General features: G+C 48.3%; 1 protein-coding gene across 1 annotated transcript in view; it reads left to right on the top strand.

Annotated features, from left to right (window-relative positions):
• The window catches only part of LOC135515092 (staphylococcal nuclease domain-containing protein 1-like), a 335,980-nt gene that overhangs the window by 48,405 nt on the left and 265,623 nt on the right, over positions 1–21,952 (top strand). Inside the window, exon 7 of the mRNA XM_064938925.1 lies at positions 18,587–18,696. Coding sequence (XP_064794997.1) covers positions 18,587–18,696 — 110 coding nt within the window. The remainder of the gene's footprint in view (positions 1–18,586; positions 18,697–21,952) is intronic.

The raw sequence follows: 21,952 nt of genomic DNA, 5'->3' as shown, positions 1-21,952 counted from the left end.
AGATTGGTTATGGTTGTGTTTATACTTTCTGTCTGGCAGCTCAGCTTTCTGTCTGGCAGCTCAGGTTGATTTGTGCAGACAATTTAGATCCGAATCGGTCGATAGCAGGAATGCTTGTGTGTTTTCGATTAGATGAGACTCCATTTACCCGACTCGCCGTAACAGAAGCCTTACATCTAATCCAGGCATCTATCTATCGGTCTCTATTTCAGCTCTGTCATTGACTAAACAAAAGAAGAACCCACTTCATTCATTTCCCAACAGGACGCCACCATTTATTCATGTTAGCATCATCCCCGGTTTAATTGTGCATGTCTTCCATTGTTAATGTTTTAATTAATTTGGTCATTTGTTTCTAAATGTCTTTCCCCTTGGTCATTGGTTTTTGTAATGAATAATTTTCCCTGCCAGGCATTTTGACTTGACCCTCCTCTCCATCAAGCCACCTAGGCCTTTATTAAGACTGGTTGGAAATCTGACACACACATACACACGCACACACTTGCGTGCGTGTGTTTTCTGTCATTGGAAATGATTGTATTCAATCAGTGGTTATTACCATATGACAATAAGCACATTATGGCACAGAGCCTGGGTTTATTTGATTAAGGCCGTTCCCCGGTAAAACGGTTTTCTGCTAGGAAATGACAGTTCATGTTGTCTTTAATAAGCACATTAAGGCCAGATGAACGCTGATTGATACTAATGATCCCTGCTCCCTTTTTGAATATGAGGTGCTTCCGTTATGATTAGCCACCACACCGCATCCTGACCACCATCACCTTTCCTGGAACGGTGTGGGTCTAATAGTTGCTTCATTTATTTGTGTGCGTGTTATTGCTGCCTGTGAGTTTGTGTGGTCATGACTTTGCCTTGGATGCCGTGTTACATCTTTGTCCGTGTGTGTCCCGTGTGTGTATGTTGTGTGTGTGTCCCGTGTGTGTATGTTGTGTGTGTGTGTGTCCCGTGTGTGTATGTTGTGTGTGTGTGTGTGTCCCGTGTGTGTATGTTGTGTGTGTGTCCCGTGTGTGTATGTTGTGTGTGTGTGTCCCGTGTGTGTATGTCGTGTGTTGCTCAGAGTTCATGTGCACCTCTGTGGTTCTTATTAAGGTTAGAGACCCCTGCTATATGGGACTGTTGACATAACATAACTACCCCCTGTTATCTTTTACCCCACATACCTGTATCTACTAACACTACCTCACTCCTATCATCATGTCCTCTCAATGTGCCAAAGTTATCTCTCCCATGTTTCATCTCCATCTGTATGTGTGAAATGACATACGGCTGCATCCCAAATGGCACCCTATTCCTACTTAGTGCACTACTTTTGACCAGGGCCCTGATGAAAAGTAGTGCACTACAGTGCCTTCAGAAAGTATTCATACCCCTTGACTTATTCCACAATGTGTTACAGCCTGAATTCAAAATGGATTTCATAATTTTTTTCTCCCCCTCAACCATCTTCACACACTACCCCATAATTACAAAGTGAAAATACATTTTTCAAATTTATTGAAAATGAAATACAGAAATATTTCACTAACACAAGTATTCACACCACTGAGTCAATCCTTTGTAGAAGCACCTTTGGCAGCCATTACAGCGGTGAGTCTTTCTGGGTAAGTCTCTAAAATCCTTCCACACCTGGATTGTGCAACATTTGCCCCTTTTATTCTTTAAAAAAATATTCAAGCTCTGTCAAGTTGGTTGTTGATTATTGCTAGATTTTCAAGTAGATGTAAGTAAAAACTGTAACTTGGCCACTTGGGAACATTCACTGTCTTCTTGGTGAGCAACTTCAGTGTAGATTTGGCTTTATGTTTTAGCTTATTGTCCTGCTGAAAGGTGAATTAATCTCCCAGTGTCTGGAAAGCAGACTGGACCAGGTTTTCCTTTTTTTAATAAAAACAAACAAACTCCCCAGTCTTACTAAGGTACGATACAGATAATTGTATGATACAGAGATGATGTGGTCATTCAAACATTTTAAACACTTTTTTCTCTTTTTTTAACCTTTATTTAACTAGGCAAGTCAGTTAAGCTCAAATGATTATTTGAACACTTATTATTTCACACACAGCCCATACAATTTATGTGACTGAAGCACATTTTTATTTGAACTTATTTAGGCTTGCAGTAACAAAGGGGTTGAATACTAATTGACTCAACATTTCAGCTTTTCATTTGTAATTCATTTGAAAAATAATCTAAAAGCATAATTCCACTGATATTATGGGGTGTTGTGTGTCGGCCAGTGACACAACATCTCAAATGAATCCATTTTAAATTCAGGCTGTAACACAACAAAATGTGTAAATACTTTCTGAAGGCTCTGTATATGTATGAGCTTAAAGATGCAGTCCTGGATCTTAAGCCCTTACAAATCTGTACAAATAAAATTCATATTGGATATTGTAACATATCATACAAATTGCAAAAATATATTACATTTACATTACATTTAAGTCATTTAGCAGACGCTCTTATCCAGAGCGACTTACAAATTGGATTCCACACTCCAATTTCCATCACGTGGACTGGGATATGTTTCGTATTGCGTCAGACAACAACATTGACGAATATGCTGATTCGGTGTGCGAGTTCATTCGAACGTGCGTTGAAGATGTCGTTCCCATAGCAACGATTAAAACATTCCCTAACCAGAAACCGTGGATTGATGGATTGACCGTGGATTGATTACATTTTTTTTTTTTGCAAGATAGATTTCAATTCTTTGGGTAGCTAGCTAACAATTCTTCATGCCTATCTGGCTAGCTAACAGTACTAGTACTTGACTTATTATTGACTTGCACTCTACGGTATGTAGGCAGGTAAACATGCCAAAATTAACACTGCATGTATTAACGTATCAAGATAAAATATTGTAGTCTGTCAACATGTGAATAGGCAACATTTCATTCCGAAGTTGTAGTGTATTTTCTCTCGCTTCAGCTGAAATCATTGCCTTTGTTGATTTCAAGAAATCGTGCTCCGTTTCACATACTTTGATTTGGATCCGTGCTCCGAGCACGGCAGTATGCATTTTGAGATACACTCTCTCTGTCTCTGTCACTGTGTGTGTCTCTGTCACTGTGTGTGTCTCTGTCACTGTGTGTGTCTCTGTCTCTCTCTCTGTGTGTGACATACTGTGGCGGGTGCAGTGACCTTATTACCGTCACACCGGCAGTCATGACCACAGTCAAGTTCCACGTGACCGTTGAGTCACGGTAATATCCTCTTATGCATTCAGGACACTAATGGCCTGGTACTCAGCGCTCTATTGTCAATCAAAAATCACATCAACACATCATCAAAACAGTATCATGCTTTTAAAACTCACCTTACTGTGATGATCAATTCAAAGCAGTTCAACAACCGGTTAAAACTGAGGGGAGAACATGGTCGTTCTGGATGTTTCAAAGCCGAACACAATGAAACGGTGAGTATTAATTCAAAACACCATATGCATATTGGAAGGTATGCATACGCATTAGGCCTGTTTATCCCACCCCCCAAAAAACGCAATTAAAAATAATGCTTGTGTCATTATATAATAGATAGGGTTAGGGTTAATAGCCTGGAAGAAAAACCGATTTAAGATGTCTTCGGTACTTACTTGGTCTAGCCTTTTGCGTGTGGACTTATTATTATTATGCATACTGGATGGACTGGTTACCTTCTGCTGCGCTCCAAACTTTCTATCCATGAGTCTGGGAGAGAACATGTTTGTTGATTGTGCAGGGCGTCTTCAATTGTTATTTAAGACGCCCTTTACAGTGTTTATACTTGTGATATCGCTATTCAGCATTCATGTATGTAATGCCTATAATCATTAATTCAAAAGTCCAAAAATGGATGTACCAATCCCAGTAGGCTTCTTTAAGGGCTCTGTTTGCGTAGACTGTATAGACCCCGTTTAAGAGCTCTGACATGCAGAGTCATGCCTTGCAGGTAGGCCAATTTCTCTGCTTTGTGCTATTGGGTCTGCATTGTTTTGCTCTCTCTCGGTCTATCTCCTACTGTCTCCCCTCAGGTTAAACACCTTTCTCTCTGAACCACGTACGCCTGTGAGCAGAGTTCCCCCTTTGATACTTATTTTAAAGGGAGGCAGGAGAGTTGTTTTTCTCTCCCTTCGCTCCTCCTGTCTACTCCATGGAGGCACCTCAAAGCCTCCCTCTCCCTCCCCTTTCCTACTTGCTTTCCTTCCGTAGTTTTACGGGGAGTGCTCCTTTCCCCTAAAAGAACTAAGAGTGGAGGGAGAGGGGGGGAGAGAGAGGCCGGAGGGGTGCTCTGGGGAAGAAGGGATGTTCCTCTCCTCTCATTCACATGCAATTTTCATGAGATGGAGTGGGTTTCTTCTTTTGTGGAGATGGAGAGGAAAACAGAAGGCCTCGAAGTGTGTTGTGTTCAATAGGACAAAAAAATAGGATGAAAGGAGACAACAGGGATAGTCCCTCATGGAAGGAAGTTTCACAGTGGCCACGCCCTTCTGGTGGGGTATGAATGTAAAAATCCCTCAATCTGCTGCTACAAATTAGCCCCAAAGTTGCTTTAAGTCTTTTTCATTCTCTTAAATTAAATACGGACTGTTTTCTCATTAGCTGGGAATGTTGTTTGAAATTACCTATACAACATACTTTGGTGATATCGTTTTCGACCTACTGCATACCCCTTAAATGTATACATTTTAGTGTACGGGGTTTGCTATTAGCATGCTAACACTCATTAAGAATAACTGGTGGAATCACTAGCATAGTTTGCCATCGATAGCATTCACTGGTTGAATTTGAAGTAACTTTTGAGTGTAATGGAGTTGACTAGTGACTGACATGAATCGGGCTTTCCATTATGAACCGGACATTTGACTGTCAGCATTTTAATTTACCGGGCATTTGAGAAGTATACCAGACCCACATACATTGGGTGTGTAATGTGATTAGGGTCTCCACCACGGTGCTCAGAATGACAGAAATCACATTTACATTATGGTAATTTATCTTAACAGAACATGCAAGACGAGGATGCAATGAGTAGGCTAATTGGGAGTAGGCTAATTGGGAGTAGGCTAATTGGGAGTAGGCTAATTGGGAGTAGGCTAATTGGGAGTAGGCTAATTGGGAGTAGGCTAATTGGGAGTAGGCTAATTGGGAGTAGGCTAATTGGGGTATATCATTTTGGCAATTTAATTCCTAGCCTTATGGACACGCCGCCTATGAGCCTATTTCAATCTACTATCCCCAATAGTAGTAAAGTTGACTAATTATATTGAAATAGCCCAAACAGACTTTGGGACAATGGATCCCAAATTCAACCAGTGGACCTACTATAGACGACATACTTAAATTTAATAAAAATGTTTTAATTAATAATTTAAGCAACGTGTCTGATGCAATAGATCAGAATGTTTATCTTAATGTTTGGGAACTATTATTTCTTAACAGTATTAGCACAGCGATGCCTACAAGGCAGTAGGCTACACGTGAATGTGCACTTGGGTACTGGACAATCAAAGCAAGTTGAAAACCAATAGAACATGAGAGAAATAGGCTGCTGGTTTCAATGGCATATTGAAAACATAGAAACACACCATTTTCACTAATGTTGGGGTGAGGCTAGAGATGATGAAAATGAAGTTAAGCTGAAGTGAAACATCACATCTTTTTTTTAACTGTCTCTCTGTCTGTTGCACTGCAGCTTATGGAGATTCACTCACTTCCTGGAAATTGGGAGCTGAGAGACGGAGCAGCTTTAGCCCAGAGACTTGTGTGTGTGTGTGTGTGTGTGTATGTGGTTGTGTGCTACTGAACTAGCCGGCAACCAGGCAGTGTGCCTGTGTGTGTGCCTGTGTGTGTGCCTGTGTGTGTGCCTGTGTGTGTGCCTGTGTGTGTGCGTGTGTGTGTGGCGTGTGTGTATGTGGTTGTGTGCTACTGAACTAGCCGGCAACCAGGCAGTGTGCCTGTGTGTGTGCCTGTGTGTGTGCCTGTGTGTGTGCCTGTGTGTGTGCCTGTGTGTGTGCCTGTGTGTGTGCCTGTGTGTGCGTGTGTGTGTGTGTGTGTGCCTGTGTGTGTGCCTGTGTGTGTGTGTGTGTGTGTGTGTGTGTGCCTGGAGCAGTCCCATAAACCTGCATAATGAGAAAGGATCCTGTGAATTTCTCTGGTTGTCTGATGAGGCAGTTCATTAAGGACTTCTCCTCGGCTTCATGTTTTTGATTAGCTCTGTTGTAGAAGGAAAATATTCACCCGTTTGTAAATTGTTAATGAATGACACAACAAACAAACAAAAAATTAGTTGCATTTTCCTGTTTTTGTCCCGACTAAAAAAACATTGAATCTCTTTTCAATATCAGTCACTAATTTTTTTCAAATCTTCTCTTTTTTTCACTGTCAGGCTTTATTCTCTCTGCTCTCTTGTTCTTGCTTTCTCGTTCTCGCTCAATCTCTCTTTTTGTCCTCATGCAATTCTTTCCCTTTCCTCCATTAACCATGGCAGTGGTATACAATGTCTACTGTTTACTTCCTTGTTGTGAGTGATGTTGGGGGAAATGGTTTGTAATCAGTCATCCATTGTAGATAGTGAATGAATGGGATGAGTGTCTGACCTGGATAAAGGGACATGGTGAAAGATCATTCATTTACTGCCCTGTTGTACCTCAACTCCTCTCGTCTGGCTCACCTGTATGTGGCTACAGTCAGTCACATCCATCGAGATGGAATACAAATATATAAAACGTGTTATCACTAGTTTAACATCTATGACCAAACCCCCCCCCCCTATTCTGACTGACTGTTTTGTCAGACCTCCACACCATCCGGACAGGTCTCAGGCAGTGAGGGTTGGAGAACACTGAGATGCAATCGGAAGAGACGCATGGATTACAGATTACATGACGCTGATATGCTTTTGTGCAATAAGGGTTTCTCTAGGTCAGGGATGGGCAACTGGCTCCATACCAGCCTCCTAGTTCCATGCCATACCAGCTTCCTAGCTCCATGCCATACCAGCCTCCCAGCTCCTAGTTCCATGCCATACCAGCCTCCTAGTTCCATGCCATACCAGCCTCCTAGTTCCATGCCATACCAGCCTCCTAGTTCCATGCCATACCAGCCTCCTAGCTCCATGCCATACCAGCCTCCCAGCTCGTAGCTCCATGCCATACCAGCCTCCCAGCTCCTAGTTCCATGCCATACCAGCCTCCTAGTTCCATGCCATACCAGCCTCCTAGTTCCATGCCATACCAGCCTCCTAGTTCCATGCCATACCAGCCTCCTAGTTCCATGCCATACCAGCCTCCTAGCTCCATGCCATACCAGCCTCCCAGCTCGTAGTTCCATGCCATACCAGCCTCCTAGTTCCATGCCATACCAGCCTCCTAGTTCCATGCCATACCAGCCTCCTAGTTCCATGCCATATCAGCCTCCCGGCTCTATGCCATATCAGCCTCCCGGCTCTATGCCATACCAGCCTCCCGGCTCTATGCCATACCAGCCTCCTGGCTCCATGCCATATCAGCCTCCCGGCTCTATGCCATACCAGCCTCCCGGCTCTATGCCATACCAGCCTCCCGGCTCTATGCCATACCAGCCTCCTGGCTCCATGCCATATCAGCCTCCCGGCTCTATGCCATACCAGCCTCCCGGCTCTATGCCATACCAGCCTCCTGGCTCCATGCCATACCAGCCTCCCGGCTCCATGCCATATCAGCCTTCCGGCTCTATGCCATACCAGCCTCCCGGCTCTATGCCATACCAGCCTCCCGGCTCTATGCCATACCAGCCTCCCGGCTCTATGCCATACCAGCCTCCCAGCTCCATGCCATACCAGCCTCCCGGCTCTATGCCATACCAGCCTCCCGGCTCTATGCCATACCAGCCTCCTGGCTCCATGCCATATCAGCCTTCCGGCTCCTGGCTCCATGCCATATCAGCCTTCCGGCTCCTGGCTCCATGCCATACCAGCCTCCTAGTTCCACGCCATACCAGCCTCCTAGTTCCACGCCATACCAGCCTCCTAGTTCCACGCCATACCAGCCTCCTAGTTCCACGCCATACCAGCCTCCTAGTTCCACGCCATACCAGCCTCCTAGTTCCACGCCATACCAGCCTCCTAGCTCCACGCCATACCAGCCTCCTAGCTCCACGCCATACCAGCCTCCTAGCTCCACGCCATACCAGCCTCCTAGCTCCCTGCCATACCAGCCTCCCAGTTCCTAGATCCATGCCATACCAGCCTCCTAGTTCCATGCCATACCAGCCTCCTAGCTCCACGCCATACCAGCCTCCTAGCTCCCTGCCATACCAGCCTCCCAGTTCCTAGATCCACGCCATACCAGCCTCCTAGCTCCACGCCATACCAGCCTCCTAGCTCCACGCCATACCAGCCTCCTAGCTCCACGCCATACCAGCCTCTTAGCTCCACGCCATACCAGCCTCCTAGCTCCACGCCATACCAGCCTCCTAGCTCCACGCCATACCAGCCTCCTAGCTCCACGCCATACCAGCCTCCTAGCTCCACGCCATACCAGCCTCCTAGCTCCACGCCATACCAGCCTCCTAGCTCCACGCCATACAAGCCTCCTAGCTCCACGCCATACCAGCCTCCTAGCTCCACGCCATACCAGCCTCCTAGCTCCACGCCATACCAGCCTCCTAGCTCCACGCCATACCAGCCTCCAAGCTCCACGCCATACCAGCCTCCTAGCTCCACGCCATACCAGCCTCCAAGCTCCACGCCATACCAGCCTCCTAGCTCCACGCCATACCAGCCTCCAAGCTCCACGCCATACCAGCCTCCTAGCTCCACGCCATACCAGCCTCCCAGTTCCTAGATCCACGCCATACCAGCCTCCTAGTTCCACGCCATACCAGCCTCCTAGCTCCGTGCCATACCAGCCTCCTAGCTCCGTGCCATACCAGCCTCCTAGCTCCGTGCCATACCAGACTCCCAGTTCCTAGCTCCACGCCATACCAGCCTCCTAGCTCCACGCCATACCAGCCTCCTAGCTCCACGCCATACCAGCCTCCTAGCTCCACGCCATACCAGCCTCCTAGCTTCACGCCATACCAGCCTCCTAGCTCCACGCCATACCAGCCTCCAAGCTCCACGCCATACCAGCCTCCTAGTTCCATGCCATACCAGCCTCCCAGCTCGTAGCTCCATGCCATACCAGCCTCCTAGCTCCGCGCCATACCAGCCTCCTAGCTCCGTGCCATACCAGACTCCCAGTTCCTAGTTCCACGCCATACCAGCCTCCTAGCTCCACGCCATACCAGCCTCCTAGCTCCACGCCATACCAGCCTCCTAGCTCCACGCCATACCAGCCTCCTAGTTCCATGCCATACCAGCCTTCCAGCTCGTAGCTCCATGCCATACCAGCCTCCTAGCTCCACGCCATACCAGCCTCCTAGCTCCATGCCATACCAGCCTCCTAGCTCCATGCCATACCAGCCTCCTAGCTCCACGCCATACCAGCCTCCCAGCTCCACGCCATACCAGCCTCCCAGCTCCACGCCATACCAGCCTCCCAGTTCCACGCCATACCAGCCTCCCAGCTCCACGCCATACCAGCCTCCTAGCTCCACGCCATACCAGCCTCCCAGTTCCACGCCATACCAGCCTCCCAGCTCCATGCCATACCAGCCTCCTAGCTCCACGCCATACCAGCCTCCTAGCTCCATGCCATACCAGCCTCCTAGCTCCACGCCATACCAGCCTCCTAGCTCCACGCCATACCAGCCTCCTAGTTCCACGCCATACCAGCCTCCTAGTTCCACGCCATAACAGCCTCCTAGCTCCACGCCATACCAGCCTCCCAGTTCCTAGATCCACGCCATACCAGCCTCCTAGTTCCACGCCATACCAGCCTCCTAGCTCCACGCCATACCAGCCTCCTAGTTCCACGCCATACCAGCCTCCTTGTTCCACGCCATACCAGCCTCCTAGTTCCGCGCCATACCAGCCTCCTAGTTCCGCGCCATACCAGCCTCCTAGTTCCGCGCCATACCAGCCTCCTAGTTCCGCGCCATACCAGCCTCCTAGTTCCGCGCCATACCAGCCTCCTCGATCCACGCCATACCAGCCTCCTCGATCCACGCCATACCAGCCTCCTCGTTCCACGCCATACCAGCCTCCTCGTTCCACGCCATACCAGCCTCCTCGTTCCACGCCATACCAGCCTCCTAGCTCCCTGCCATACCAGCCTCCCAGTTCCTAGATCCATGCCATACCAGCCTCCTAGTTCCATGCCATACCAGCCTCCTAGCTCCACGCCATACCAGCCTCCTAGCTCCCTGCCATACCAGCCTCCCAGTTCCTAGCTCCACGCCATACCAGCCTCCTAGCTCCACGCCATACCAGCCTCCTAGCTCCACGCCATACCAGCCTCCTAGCTCCACGCCATACCAGCCTCCTAGCTCCACGCCATACCAGCCTCCTAGCTCCACGCCATACCAGCCTCCTAGCTCCACGCCATACCAGCCTCCTAGCTCCACGCCATACCAGCCTCCTAGCTCCACGCCATACCAGCCTCCAAGCTCCACGCCATACCAGCCTCCTAGCTCCACGCCATACCAGCCTCCCAGTTCCTAGATCCACGCCATACCAGCCTCCTAGTTCCACGCCATACCAGCCTCCTAGCTCCGCGCCATACCAGCCTCCTAGCTCCGCGCCATACCAGCCTCCTAGTTCCGCGCCATACCAGCCTCCTAGCTCCGCGCCATACCAGCCTCCTAGCTCCGCGCCATACCAGCCTCCTAGCTCCGCGCCATACCAGCCTCCTAGCTCCGTGCCATACCAGACTCCCAGTTCCTAGTTCCACGCCATACCAGCCTCCTAGCTCCACGCCATTCCAGCCTCCTAGCTTCACGCCATACCAGCCTCCTAGCTCCACGCCATACCAGCCTCCAAGCTCCACGCCATACCAGCCTCCTAGTTCCATGCCATACCAGCCTCCCAGCTCGTAGCTCCATGCCATACCAGCCTCCTAGCTCCACGCCATACCAGCCTCCTAGCTCCACGCCATACCAGCCTCCTAGCTCCATGCCATACCAGCCTCCTAGCTCCACGCCATACCAGCCTCCCAGCTCCACGCCATACCAGCCTCCCAGTTCCACGCCATACCAGCCTCCTAGCTCCACGCCATACCAGCCTCCCAGTTCCACGCCATACCAGCCTCCCAGTTCCACGCCATACCAGCCTCCCAGTTCCACGCCATACCAGCCTCCTAGCTCCGTGCCATACCAGCCTCCTAGCTCCGTGCCATACCAGACTCCCAGTTCCTAGTTCCATGCCATACCAGCCTCCTAGCTCCACGCCATACCAGCCTCCTAGCTCCACGCCATACCAGCCTCCTAGCTCCATGCCATACCAGCCTCCCAGCTCGTAGCTCCATGCCATACCAGCCTCCTAGCTCCACGCCATACCAGCCTCCTAGCTCCACGCCATACCAGCCTCCCAGTTCCACGCCATACCAGCCTCCCAGTTCCACGCCATACCAGCCTCCCAGTTCCACGCCATACCAGCCTCCTAGCTCCATGCCATACCAGCCTCCTAGCTCCACGCCATACCAGCCTCCCAGTTCCACGCCATACCAGCCTCCTAGCTCCGTGCCATACCAGACTCCCAGTTCCTAGTTCCACGCCATACCAGCCTCCTAGCTCCACGCCATACCAGCCTCCTAGCTCCACGCCATACCAGCCTCCTAGCTCCATGCCATACCAGCCTCCAAGCGCCACACCATACCAGCCTCCTAGCTCCATGCCATACCAGCCTCCTAGCTCCGTGCCATACCAGACTCCCAGTTCCTAGTTCCACGCCATACCAGCCTCCTAGCTCCACGCCATACCAGCCTCCTAGCTCCACGCCATACCAGCCTCCTAGCTTCACACCATACCAGCCTCCTAGCTCCACGCCATACCAGCCTCCAAGCTCCACGCCATACCAGCCTCCTAGTTCCATGCCATACCAGCCTCCCAGCTCGTAGCTCCATGCCATACCAGCCTCCTAGCTCCACGCCATACCAGCCTCCTAGCTCCATGCCATACCAGCCTCCTAGCTCCACGCCATACCAGCCTCCCAGTTCCACGCCATACCAGCCTCCCAGTTCCACGCCATACCAGCCTCCCAGTTCCACGCCATACCAGCCTCCTAGCTCCATGCCATACCAGCCTCCTAGCTCCACGCCATACCAGCCTCCCAGTTCCACGCCATACCAGCCTCCTAGCTCCGTGCCATACCAGCCTCCTAGCTCCGTGCCATACCAGACTCCCAGTTCCTAGTTCCATGCCATACCAGCCTCCTAGCTCCACGCCATACCAGCCTCCTAGCTCCATGCCATACCAGCCTCCAAGCGCCACACCATACCAGCCTCCTAGCTCCATGCCATACCAGCCTCCAAGCTCCATGCCATACCAGCCTCCTAGTTCCATGCCATACCAGCCTCCTAGCTCCATGCCATACCAGCCTCCTAGCTCCATGCCATACCAGCCTCCCAGCTCCATGCCATACCAGCCTCCTAGCTCCATGCCATACCAGCCTCCTAGCTCCATGCCATACCAGCCTCCTAGCTCCATGCCATACCAGCCTCCTAGCTCCACGCCATAGGGATAAGGCTGCCACTGAAGTATCCAGATATTTTGCCTTCCAGATGACATGCAATAGATTGTTAGATTAAGTTCTGCCTTTCACAAATCCTACCTGGTCTGGATTTATGATTTAATGATATGATTCACCCTCATAGCCAGAATTTACTTTATTAAGGAAGTTGGACAGTATCTCCCGCACTCAAGGGGATCCTTTCCCTTTTTGGGGATTAGGATGTTTGCTGCATCACTTATCGACATCACGGTACACGTTCCCCAAGGGCACCCCCCCCCCACGCTCAACCCAGCGAGTCAGATTTCTAAAATGTTTTACGGCGAAAACATAGCACATATGTATATCAAACCACCACAAAGACACATACAATATGTAGCCATTTTGTCAAACAAAAGATGCAATCACAAACGCAGGATTAAAAGAAAAATAATTCACAAACCTTTTGAAAATCTTCATCAGATGACAGTAATAGGACATGTTACACAGTACATTTATGTTTTTTTCAATAATATGCAATTTATATCCATAAATCTCCGTTTACATTGAGCCATGTTCAAAAAATGCTACAGAGATGTCCGGAAAATTATAAATAGCTCCGACAGATAACGCCAGATAACAGCAATACACATCAAAAAATTTGACTAAATATACATGTTCTACATATAGTTAGAAAGATACACTGCTTCTTAATGCAATCGCTTTGTCACATTTCTTTTTAACGTTACAGAAATCGTTCACTATTCAATAATCTGAGACGGCGCTCAGACATAAGCAATATTTCTCCGCTATGTTGGAGTCAACAGAAACACAAAATTACAACATAAATATTTGCTTACCTTTGATGGTCTTCGATCAGAATGTAGTGGAAGGAGTCATACTTACCCAATACATCGTTTGGTTTCAAGTCGTGTGTCTTTGTATTAGCATATGCTACAAGTTCCAGTTGAAATGCATCCAAAATGACTTCTGGTCCCGAACAGTTGCGCATCAAAACTTCGAAATTACATATATGTTGACTAAACTGGTCAAACTAAGTGCAGAATCAAGCTTTAGGATGTTATTAACGTACAAAACAATTGGCGATTCGACCGAAAGAACGCATCTCTTCTCAGACGACCTGGAACAAAGGAATGACCTGTATACAATTGCACCAGGACGCACAGATATTTTCTCGCGACACTTCAGTATTTTGCCTGCCATCGGGTCAAAGCTCGCGGGATTTTCTCCATTACTCGCTCTATTGAAAGAACACATCCCGCCGAAGACACAAACTGATCCCAGATCCGTAGCTGGTTGGAAGGGTGGGGGCGATAACGTCAAAGTTGGCCCAACTTTCCTGATGAGAGAGAGAGTTTGGGAGAATGGCTGCCCTGTGAGTTCTGCTTTAAATACAGACATAATTTGAACGGTTTTAGAAGCTTTAGAGTGTTTTCTATTCAATAATAATTATTATATGCATATATTAGCAATTTTGGACAGGTTTTTTTCTGTTTACTATGGGCACGTAATTCCTCCAAAGGGGGCAGTATTGTCCTGAGCCTTAACAGGATGTTATAGAAGGTGGGAGCTCACCTGTGTCAATCGATGTTTTCAATATTTCTGGGCTTTGCTGCTCTGCAAACCTTTTGTAGAAATCACTGGGTATCCAGTCCAACCCTGTGGGTGTTTGTCTTATCGTTTTGGCCAATTTTTCCAAAGTAATTGGACTGTGGATCCAGTTCCTGTCTTCCTCTTTTAGTTTAGGAAGGTTCAGATTCTGAAAGAATGCCTCTGCTTTCTGCATATCTAAAGGACTGTCTGAAGTAGAACGTTCCTGATAGAAGTCTCAAATTATATTGTTTCTTTATGATTGGTAATCAGCTTGCCTGTCTTTTTTTCTGATTCCACCTATTTGCCGATCTGTTTCTCTAGATTTCCATTGACTGGCCAACGGTTTTCCTGCCTTTTCCCCTGATTCATACCATCTCTGCTTCAACCTGTACAGGGAATTTTCAGCCCGTATTTGGTTTTCGTCAAGTTTACCAGAGAAATGTTGTTCGGATTGGACCAATATTCCCCCTCCAGCGTTTTGAGCTCTGTTTCAAGTTTATCAATTTTCTGTTCATCTTGTTTCTTAATAGTAACTGATCAGTGTATTATTGCTCCACGTATGTATGCTGTAAAAGCTTCCCAGACATGTACCTGTTTTTCAAAGAACATTGTAATATTTTAAGCATAAACACTCAGTGAGAATGTTACTCATGTGTAGCAAAGCAACCCCCGCCTCTTCCTCGCTAATCCAATCTCACTTTTTCTCAATGCCCATTTAAATTCAAATATAAAAGCTCTAATGCAATTTCCAAGCCCCTCTGACCGTCCTCTCACTTCACTGTTTGTTACTTGCAATTGAAGAAGAGTGGGAGAGAAGGGGAGGTAGAGGGATGTAGGTGGAAGGAAGAGAGGGGGAGTAGAGAGGGATGTCGGTGGAGGAAGAGGGAAGTAGAGAGGGATGTAGGGGGAGGAAGAGGGAAGTAGAGGGATGTAGGTGGAAGTAGAGGGATGTAGGTGGAGGAAGAGGGGGAAGTAGAGGGAGGAAGAGGGGCAAGTAGAGGGAAGTAGAGGGAGGAAGAGGGGGAAGTAGAGGGGGAAGTAGAGGGAGGTAGAGGGGGAAGTAGAGGGAGGAAGAGGGGGAAGTAGAGGGAGGAAGAGGGGGAAGTAGAGGGAGGAAGAGGGGGAAGTAGAGGGAGGAAGAGGGGAAGTAGAGGGAGGAAGAGGGGGAAGTAGAGGGAGGAAGAGGGGGAAGTAGAGGGAGGAAGAGGGGGAAGTAGAGGGAGGAAGAGGGGGAAGTAGAGGGAGGAAGAGGGGGAAGTAGAGGGAGGAAGAGGGGGAAGTAGAGAGGGATGTAGGTGGAGGAAGAGGGAAGTAGAGGTGGATGTAGGTGGAGGAAGAGGGAAGTAGAGGGGGAAGTGGAGGGAGGAAGAGGGGGAAGTGGAGGGAGGAAGAGGGGGAAGTAGAGGGAGGAAGAGGGGGAAGTAGAGGGAGGAAGAGGGGGAAGTAGAGGGAGGAAGAGGGGGAAGTAGAGGGAGGAAGAGGGGGAAGTAGAGGGAGGAAGAGGGGGAAGTAGAGGGAGGAAGAGGGGGAAGTAGAGGGAGGAAGAGGGGGAAGTAGAGGGAGGAAGAGGGGGAAGTAGAGGGAGGAAGAGGGGGAAGTAGAGGGAGGAAGAGGGGGAAGTAGAGGGAGGAAGAGGGGGAAGTAGAGGGAGGAAGAGGGGGAAGTAGAGGGGGAAGTAGAGGGGGAAGTAGGGGGAGGAAGAGGGAAGTAGAGAGGGATGTAGGTGGAGGAAGAGGGAAGTAGAGGGGGAAGTGGAGGGAGGAAGAGGGGGAAGTGGAGGGAGGAAGAGGGGGAAGTGGAGGGAGGAAGAGGGGGAAGTGGAGGGAGGAAGAGGGGGAAGTAGAGGGAGGAAGAGGGGGAAGTAGAGGGAGGAAGAGGGGGAAGTAGAGGGAGGAAGAGGGGGAAGTAGAGGGAGGAAGAGGGGGAAGTAGAGGAAAGTAGAGGGAGGAAGAGGGGGAAGTAGAGGAATGTATATGGAGGAAGAGGGAAGTAGGGGGAGGAAGAGGGAAGTAGAGAGGGATGTAGGAGGGGAAAGTTGGGGGAGGAAGAGGGAAGCAGAGAGGGATGTAGGAGGGGAAAGTAGGGGTAGGAAGAGGGAAGTAGAAAGTGATGTAGGTGGAGGAAGAGGGAAGTAGAGGGATGTAGGGGGAGGAAGAGGGAAGTAGAGGGATGTAGGGGGAGGAAGAGGGAAGTAGAGAGGGATGTAGGGGGAGGAAGAGGGAAGTAGAGAGGGATGTAGGTGGAGGAAGGGGGAAGTAGAGGGAGGTAGGGGGAGTAAGGGGGAAGTAGGGGGAGGAAGAGGGAAGTAGAGGTGGAAGTAGGGGGAGGAAGAGGGAAGTAGAGGTGGAAGTAGGGGGAGGAAGAGGGAAGTAGAGAGGGATGTAGGTGGAGGAAGAGGGAAATAGAGAGGGATGTAGGAGGGGGAAGAGGGAAATAGAGAGGGATGTAGGAGGGGAAGAGGGAAATAGAGAGGGATGTAGGAGGGGAAGAGGGAAATAGAGAGGGATGTAGGAGGGGGAAGTAGGGGGAGGAAGAGGGGAAAGTAGGGGAGGAAGAGGGGGAAGTAGAGGGATGTAGGGGGAAGTAGAGGGAGGAAGAGAGGGGGAAGTAGAGGGATGTAGGGGGAGGAAGAGAGGGGGAGGTAGAGAGGGATGTAGGGGGAGGAAGAGAGGGGGAGGTAGAGGGATGTAGGGGGAGGAAGAGAGGGGGAAGTAGAGAGCGCTGTAGGGGGATGAAGAGGGGAGGGAACAAGTGATTGAAAGGAAGGAAGAGGGCAAGGAGAAATTGAGAAAGTGATGAAAAGAAAGAGCGGGTGGGAGGGAATTAAAGATTTAGAGGGGAAGGGAGTGAAAGAGTGTTTTCATCACAGGAGTGAAGTTGTCTGCTTGCATAAAACATGGAGCTGTCTGAACCACAGTGCTCAGTAGCACATATGCTCTGGCCACAGGTGATGTGTAGAGCAGCTATTCCAGGGCACCTGGGTGTGTCTCTTTGAGAAAGTGTGTGTGTAAATGACTGTACGTTTGTGTGAGGGAGGATTGGGCAGAGGAGACATCGTATTTCATCCAGCGCATCGCTCACCGGGATCACCGATTACATTACATCTTATGCACGTGGCTAGCCAGCACTACTGAGCAGAGCTGTTTGTGTGTGTGTCCATACGGGGGCTGGGTAAAGGGTCTGGCCCCATAGGGTAGCCCAGCACTTCCACCTGCCTCAGCTAATCAAATACTTGGTGATTAGTTGATACGTTTAATTGAAACCGTTGTTTTAGTTCGGATTTGATCCACATTGAAAAACGCAGACCCAGGTTTTATTGTCCCTATGGTGTCCCTGTGTCTCTCCCATCCTCACCCTCTGTCCTAGAGAGAGGACATCCCTTAGTGAAAGCAGTTTACTTTAAGCTTGGCTTTCTCTACCCCTCTCTCGGTCTTATACAATACTTGCCAGCCACTCACTCGGTCAATCCCAGGCCAAAACATGTCTAAAAATACTGGAGATGCTGCTGGACTGAAATGACTTTTCCCTTCCTCCTTGGAGCCGGGGCGGAACGCACACTGGGCAATTTAAATGCTAATCTAGAGACTATTTACTGGCTATTAAGAGGTAATTGAGTCTTCATCCTCTGTGGCTCTCGCCATCCCGCGGGTTCAACAGAAAATATGTTTTTGTTTTGTTAGAGAAGGGGTGAGATGAGAATTGTCGGTGTGTCCTTGTGTATGTGTGGGAAGTTTTGCTAACACAGCATTGCTAGGAAATGTGTGTGGTTGTGTGTTTGCTTGCTGGTTAGTCAGTCAGTGTCAAAATGAGGACCCAATCATCACAAACTTGACCCCCGGTCCACCTTTTCCCCTTTCTCTTCTCTAGAGAGAGAAGCATGCATCGCCTCACAGCTTTCCTATAACAAGCCCCCCTACAGCCCTCTTGCCCTCCCATCCTCCCCCAGGCTGTTCTTTTAATCCACTACCCAGTGAAAAGACCCACTGCAGTTAATGGTCATGAAAAGCAAGGTCAGCGCCAGGGGACGGCCAAACAAAGGATGAAGCTGCCGTCATTGAAGCACAGCAATTTAGAGGATGTTAACTGTTAACCCAACATGACCACTGAGGGGGAAACGCTTAGGATTGACCAGCGATTACCAATTATCCATTTAGCTGCTCAGCTCCACTAATCTCTAGTGCCACTTCACCTGTCATGGTTGCATCGTTGTATCGTAACTGTCCTAAAGCTGGGCCGTTACGGGGTTGAAATAAACGTCAGATTTTGACTCATGTATCAGTTGTTAGGGACACCTTCAACTTGTTGGACCGGAACATTCTAACTGGTCTAAATGTTGTCTAACCTCGTAGTTATTTTTATTGGCTGTTTTGCTGACACTTGTTCTGTGTTTCTCATTGGCCAGGTATCGAGTGTCCGCGCGGCTCCAGGAACATGCCCGGCGGCATGCAGGTGGCTGAGCCCTTCAGCGACGAGGCCATGGCCTTCACCAAGGAGCTGGTACTACAGAGAGAGGTAAGCGCAACATTCATTTTGGCTCCAATTTCTTTGATTTCAGTGGTTATACTTGCGACTGTATGTTTGGCTGGTTTTGCGGTCGGACATATTGGATCACATTCGACCTCCAGTTCCATTTTGTCTCCTGGCTTTCTTTAGTCTGGTTTTTGATGAGTCTGGGTGTGTTTGTAAATTCACTCTGCCGTGCCAGAGTGTGCTCATTGTGCTCTGGGCATTTGGAAATTCAGAGTGTTGTCAGATTGTCCCTTCGCATATTCAGAACATGTCTTTCTCTGAGGGTTCAGAGACCACACTGGACGAAGGGTTGATCCAAGCGTTCTGACCTCACAACGGCAGTCAGGCATACAAGCTAACGTTGGCTAGCTTGCTAGATACTTCTGGACACAAATGAGAGAACACCTCACTCTGACCATTTTACTCACTGTAGGTAGCAGAGCTGGTTAGGCTGTTTTCATGTTCTCCAGAGCGTTGGTGATTGTAACTGTGCTGCTGGCAACAAATTAATTATGCTTTTTTGCCGACGTTTACTGACACCGACAATATTCAACGGGTGTTTAACGTTTGGATGTTATGTATGTGTGTGTGGGTGGGTGTATGTATGTGTGGGTGTATGTATGTGTGGGTGTATGTGTGTGTGGGTGGGTGTATGTGTGGGTGGGTGTATGTGTGTGTGGGTGTGTGTGTATGTGTGGGTGTGTGTATGTATGTGTGGGTGTGTGTATGTATGTGTGGGTGTGTGTATGTATGTGTGGGTGTATGTATGTATGTGGGTGTATGAATGTGGGTGTATGAATGTGGGTGTATGAATGTGGGTGTGGGTGTATGTATGTGTGTGTGTGTATGTGTGTGTGTGTGTGTATGTATGTATGTGTGGGTGTATGAATGTATGTGTGGGTGTATGTATATATGTATGTATGTATGTATGTATGTATGTGTGGGTGTATGTATGTATGTGTGGGTGTATGTATGTATGTGTGGGTGTATGTGTGTGGGTGGGTGTATGTGTGGGTGGGTGTATGTGTGGGTGGGTGTGGGTGGGTGGGTGTGTGTATGTGTGGGTGTATGCATGTATGCGTGGGTGTGTGTGTGTGGGTGTGTGTATGTATGTGTGGGTGGGTGGGTGTATGTATGTATGTGGTTGTATGAATGTATGTGTGGGTGTATGTATGCATGTGTGGGTGTATGTGTGTGTGGGTGGGTGGGTGGGTGGGTGGGTGTGTGGGTGGGTGTGGGTGGGTGGGTGTATGTATGTGTGGGTGTATGCATGTATGTGTGGGTGTATGCATGTATGCGTGGGTGTATGCGTGGGTGTATGCATGTATGCGTGGGTGTATGCGTGGGTGTATGCGTGGGCGTATGCGTGGGCGTATGCATGTATGCGTGGGTGTATGTGGGTGTGTGGGTGTATGTGTGTGGGTGTATGTGTGTGGGTGTATGTGTGTGGGTGTATGTGTGTGGGTGTATGTGTGTGTGGGTGGGTGTATGTATGTATTTGTGGGTGTATGTGTGGGTGTATGCATGTATGTGTGGGTGTATGTGTGGGTGGGTGTATGCATGTATGTGTGTGGGTGTATGCCTGTATGTATGTGTGGGTGTATGCATGTATGTGTGTGGGTGTATGCATGTATGTGTGGGTGTATGTATGTGTGGGTGTATGCATGTATGCGTGTGGGTGTGTGGGTGGGTGGTATGTATGTGTATGAGTGTGTGTGTGTGTGTGTGTGTATAACGCATGTGTGTGTGTGTTACGAATGGTAAAGAACATCTAGCCGCTCGAGAGAACCCTTACCTGCCGATCTATAAATTATGTCTCCGTTATTTAGCATGGGTAGGATTGTAATCTGGGTTAGTTTGGCAGCTGGGGTGAAAGAGGAGCGATTACGATAGAGGAAACCAAGTCTAGATTTAACTTTACCCTGCAGCTTTGATATGTGCTGAGAGAAGGACATTGTACCTTCTAGCCATACTGCCAAGTACTTGTATGAGGTGACTACCTCAAGCTCTAAACCCTCAGAGGTAGTAATAACACCTGTGGGAAGAGGGGTATTCTTCTTACCAAACCACATGACCTTTGTTTTGGAGGTGTTCAGCACAAGGTTAACTTCATATGGCTGCAGGGGCAGTATTGAGTAGCTTGGATGAATAGGTGCCCATTGTAAATGGCCAGCTCCTCAGTTTCAGTTGCTAATATATGCATATTATTATTAGTATTGGATAGAAAACACTAAAGTTTCTAAAACTGTCAAAATATTGTCTGTGAGTATAACAGAACTGATATTGCAGGCGAAACCCTGAGGAAAATCAAACCAGGAAGTGGCTTCTATTTTGAGAACTCCATGTTCCATAACCTCCCTTTGCTCCATTTAAAGGGATATCAACCAGATTCCTTTTCCTATTGCTTCCTCAAGGTGTCAACAGTTTTCAGACATAGTTTCAGGCTTTTATTTTGAAAAATGAGCCAGAATGATAGCAAGTGGTCATACAAGTGGTCACATGAGTTTTGCTCGTGCAACAGAGTTTGGATAGGTATTGCTTTTCCCTCTCCTACTGTGAAATACATTTGCGGTTGATATATTATCGATTATATATTTTAAAAACAACCTGAGGATTGGTTATAAAAAACTTTTGACATGTTTCTGTGGACATTATGGAAACTATTTGGAATTTTCGTCTGCATTGTCTCTTTCCTGTGGATTTCTGAACATAAAGCGACAAACAAGGAGGTATTTTGGATATAAAAATAATCTTTATGGAACAAAAGGAATTTTTTTGTGTAACTGGGATTCTCGTGAGTGAAAACATCCAAAGATCATCAAAGGTAGAAGATTAATTTGATTGCTTTTCTGATTTTCGTGACCAAGCTTCCTGATGCTAAGTGTACTTAATGTTTTGTCGTGCGATCAATAAACTTACACAAACGCTTGGATTGCTTTTGCTGTAAAGCATAATTTCAAAATCTGACACGACATGTGGATTAACAAAAGACTAAGCTGTGTTTTCCTATATTGCACTTGTGATTTCATGAATATAAATATTTGTAGTAATATTTATTGTATGTAGCGCTATGCTATTCAGCGGTTGTTGATGACACTTATCCCGATAGGGGGATTGCAGCCATAACAAGTTAAGGGTAGAGAAAGCTTGCTGGACAATAGGAAAGCTTTGTTGTAGAGCATTTAACACACAATCCGGGGACAGGCCAGCTGAGTATAAGACTGTATCATCTGCATATAAATGGATGAGAGAGCTTCCT

The sequence above is a fragment of the Oncorhynchus masou genome, chromosome 26, assembly GCF_036934945.1.
Source record: "Oncorhynchus masou masou isolate Uvic2021 chromosome 26, UVic_Omas_1.1, whole genome shotgun sequence".
NCBI lineage: Eukaryota > Metazoa > Chordata > Actinopteri > Salmoniformes > Salmonidae > Oncorhynchus > Oncorhynchus masou.
Note: the sequence above shows the minus strand (reverse complement) of the source record. Positions and strands in the feature narration are given on the sequence as shown.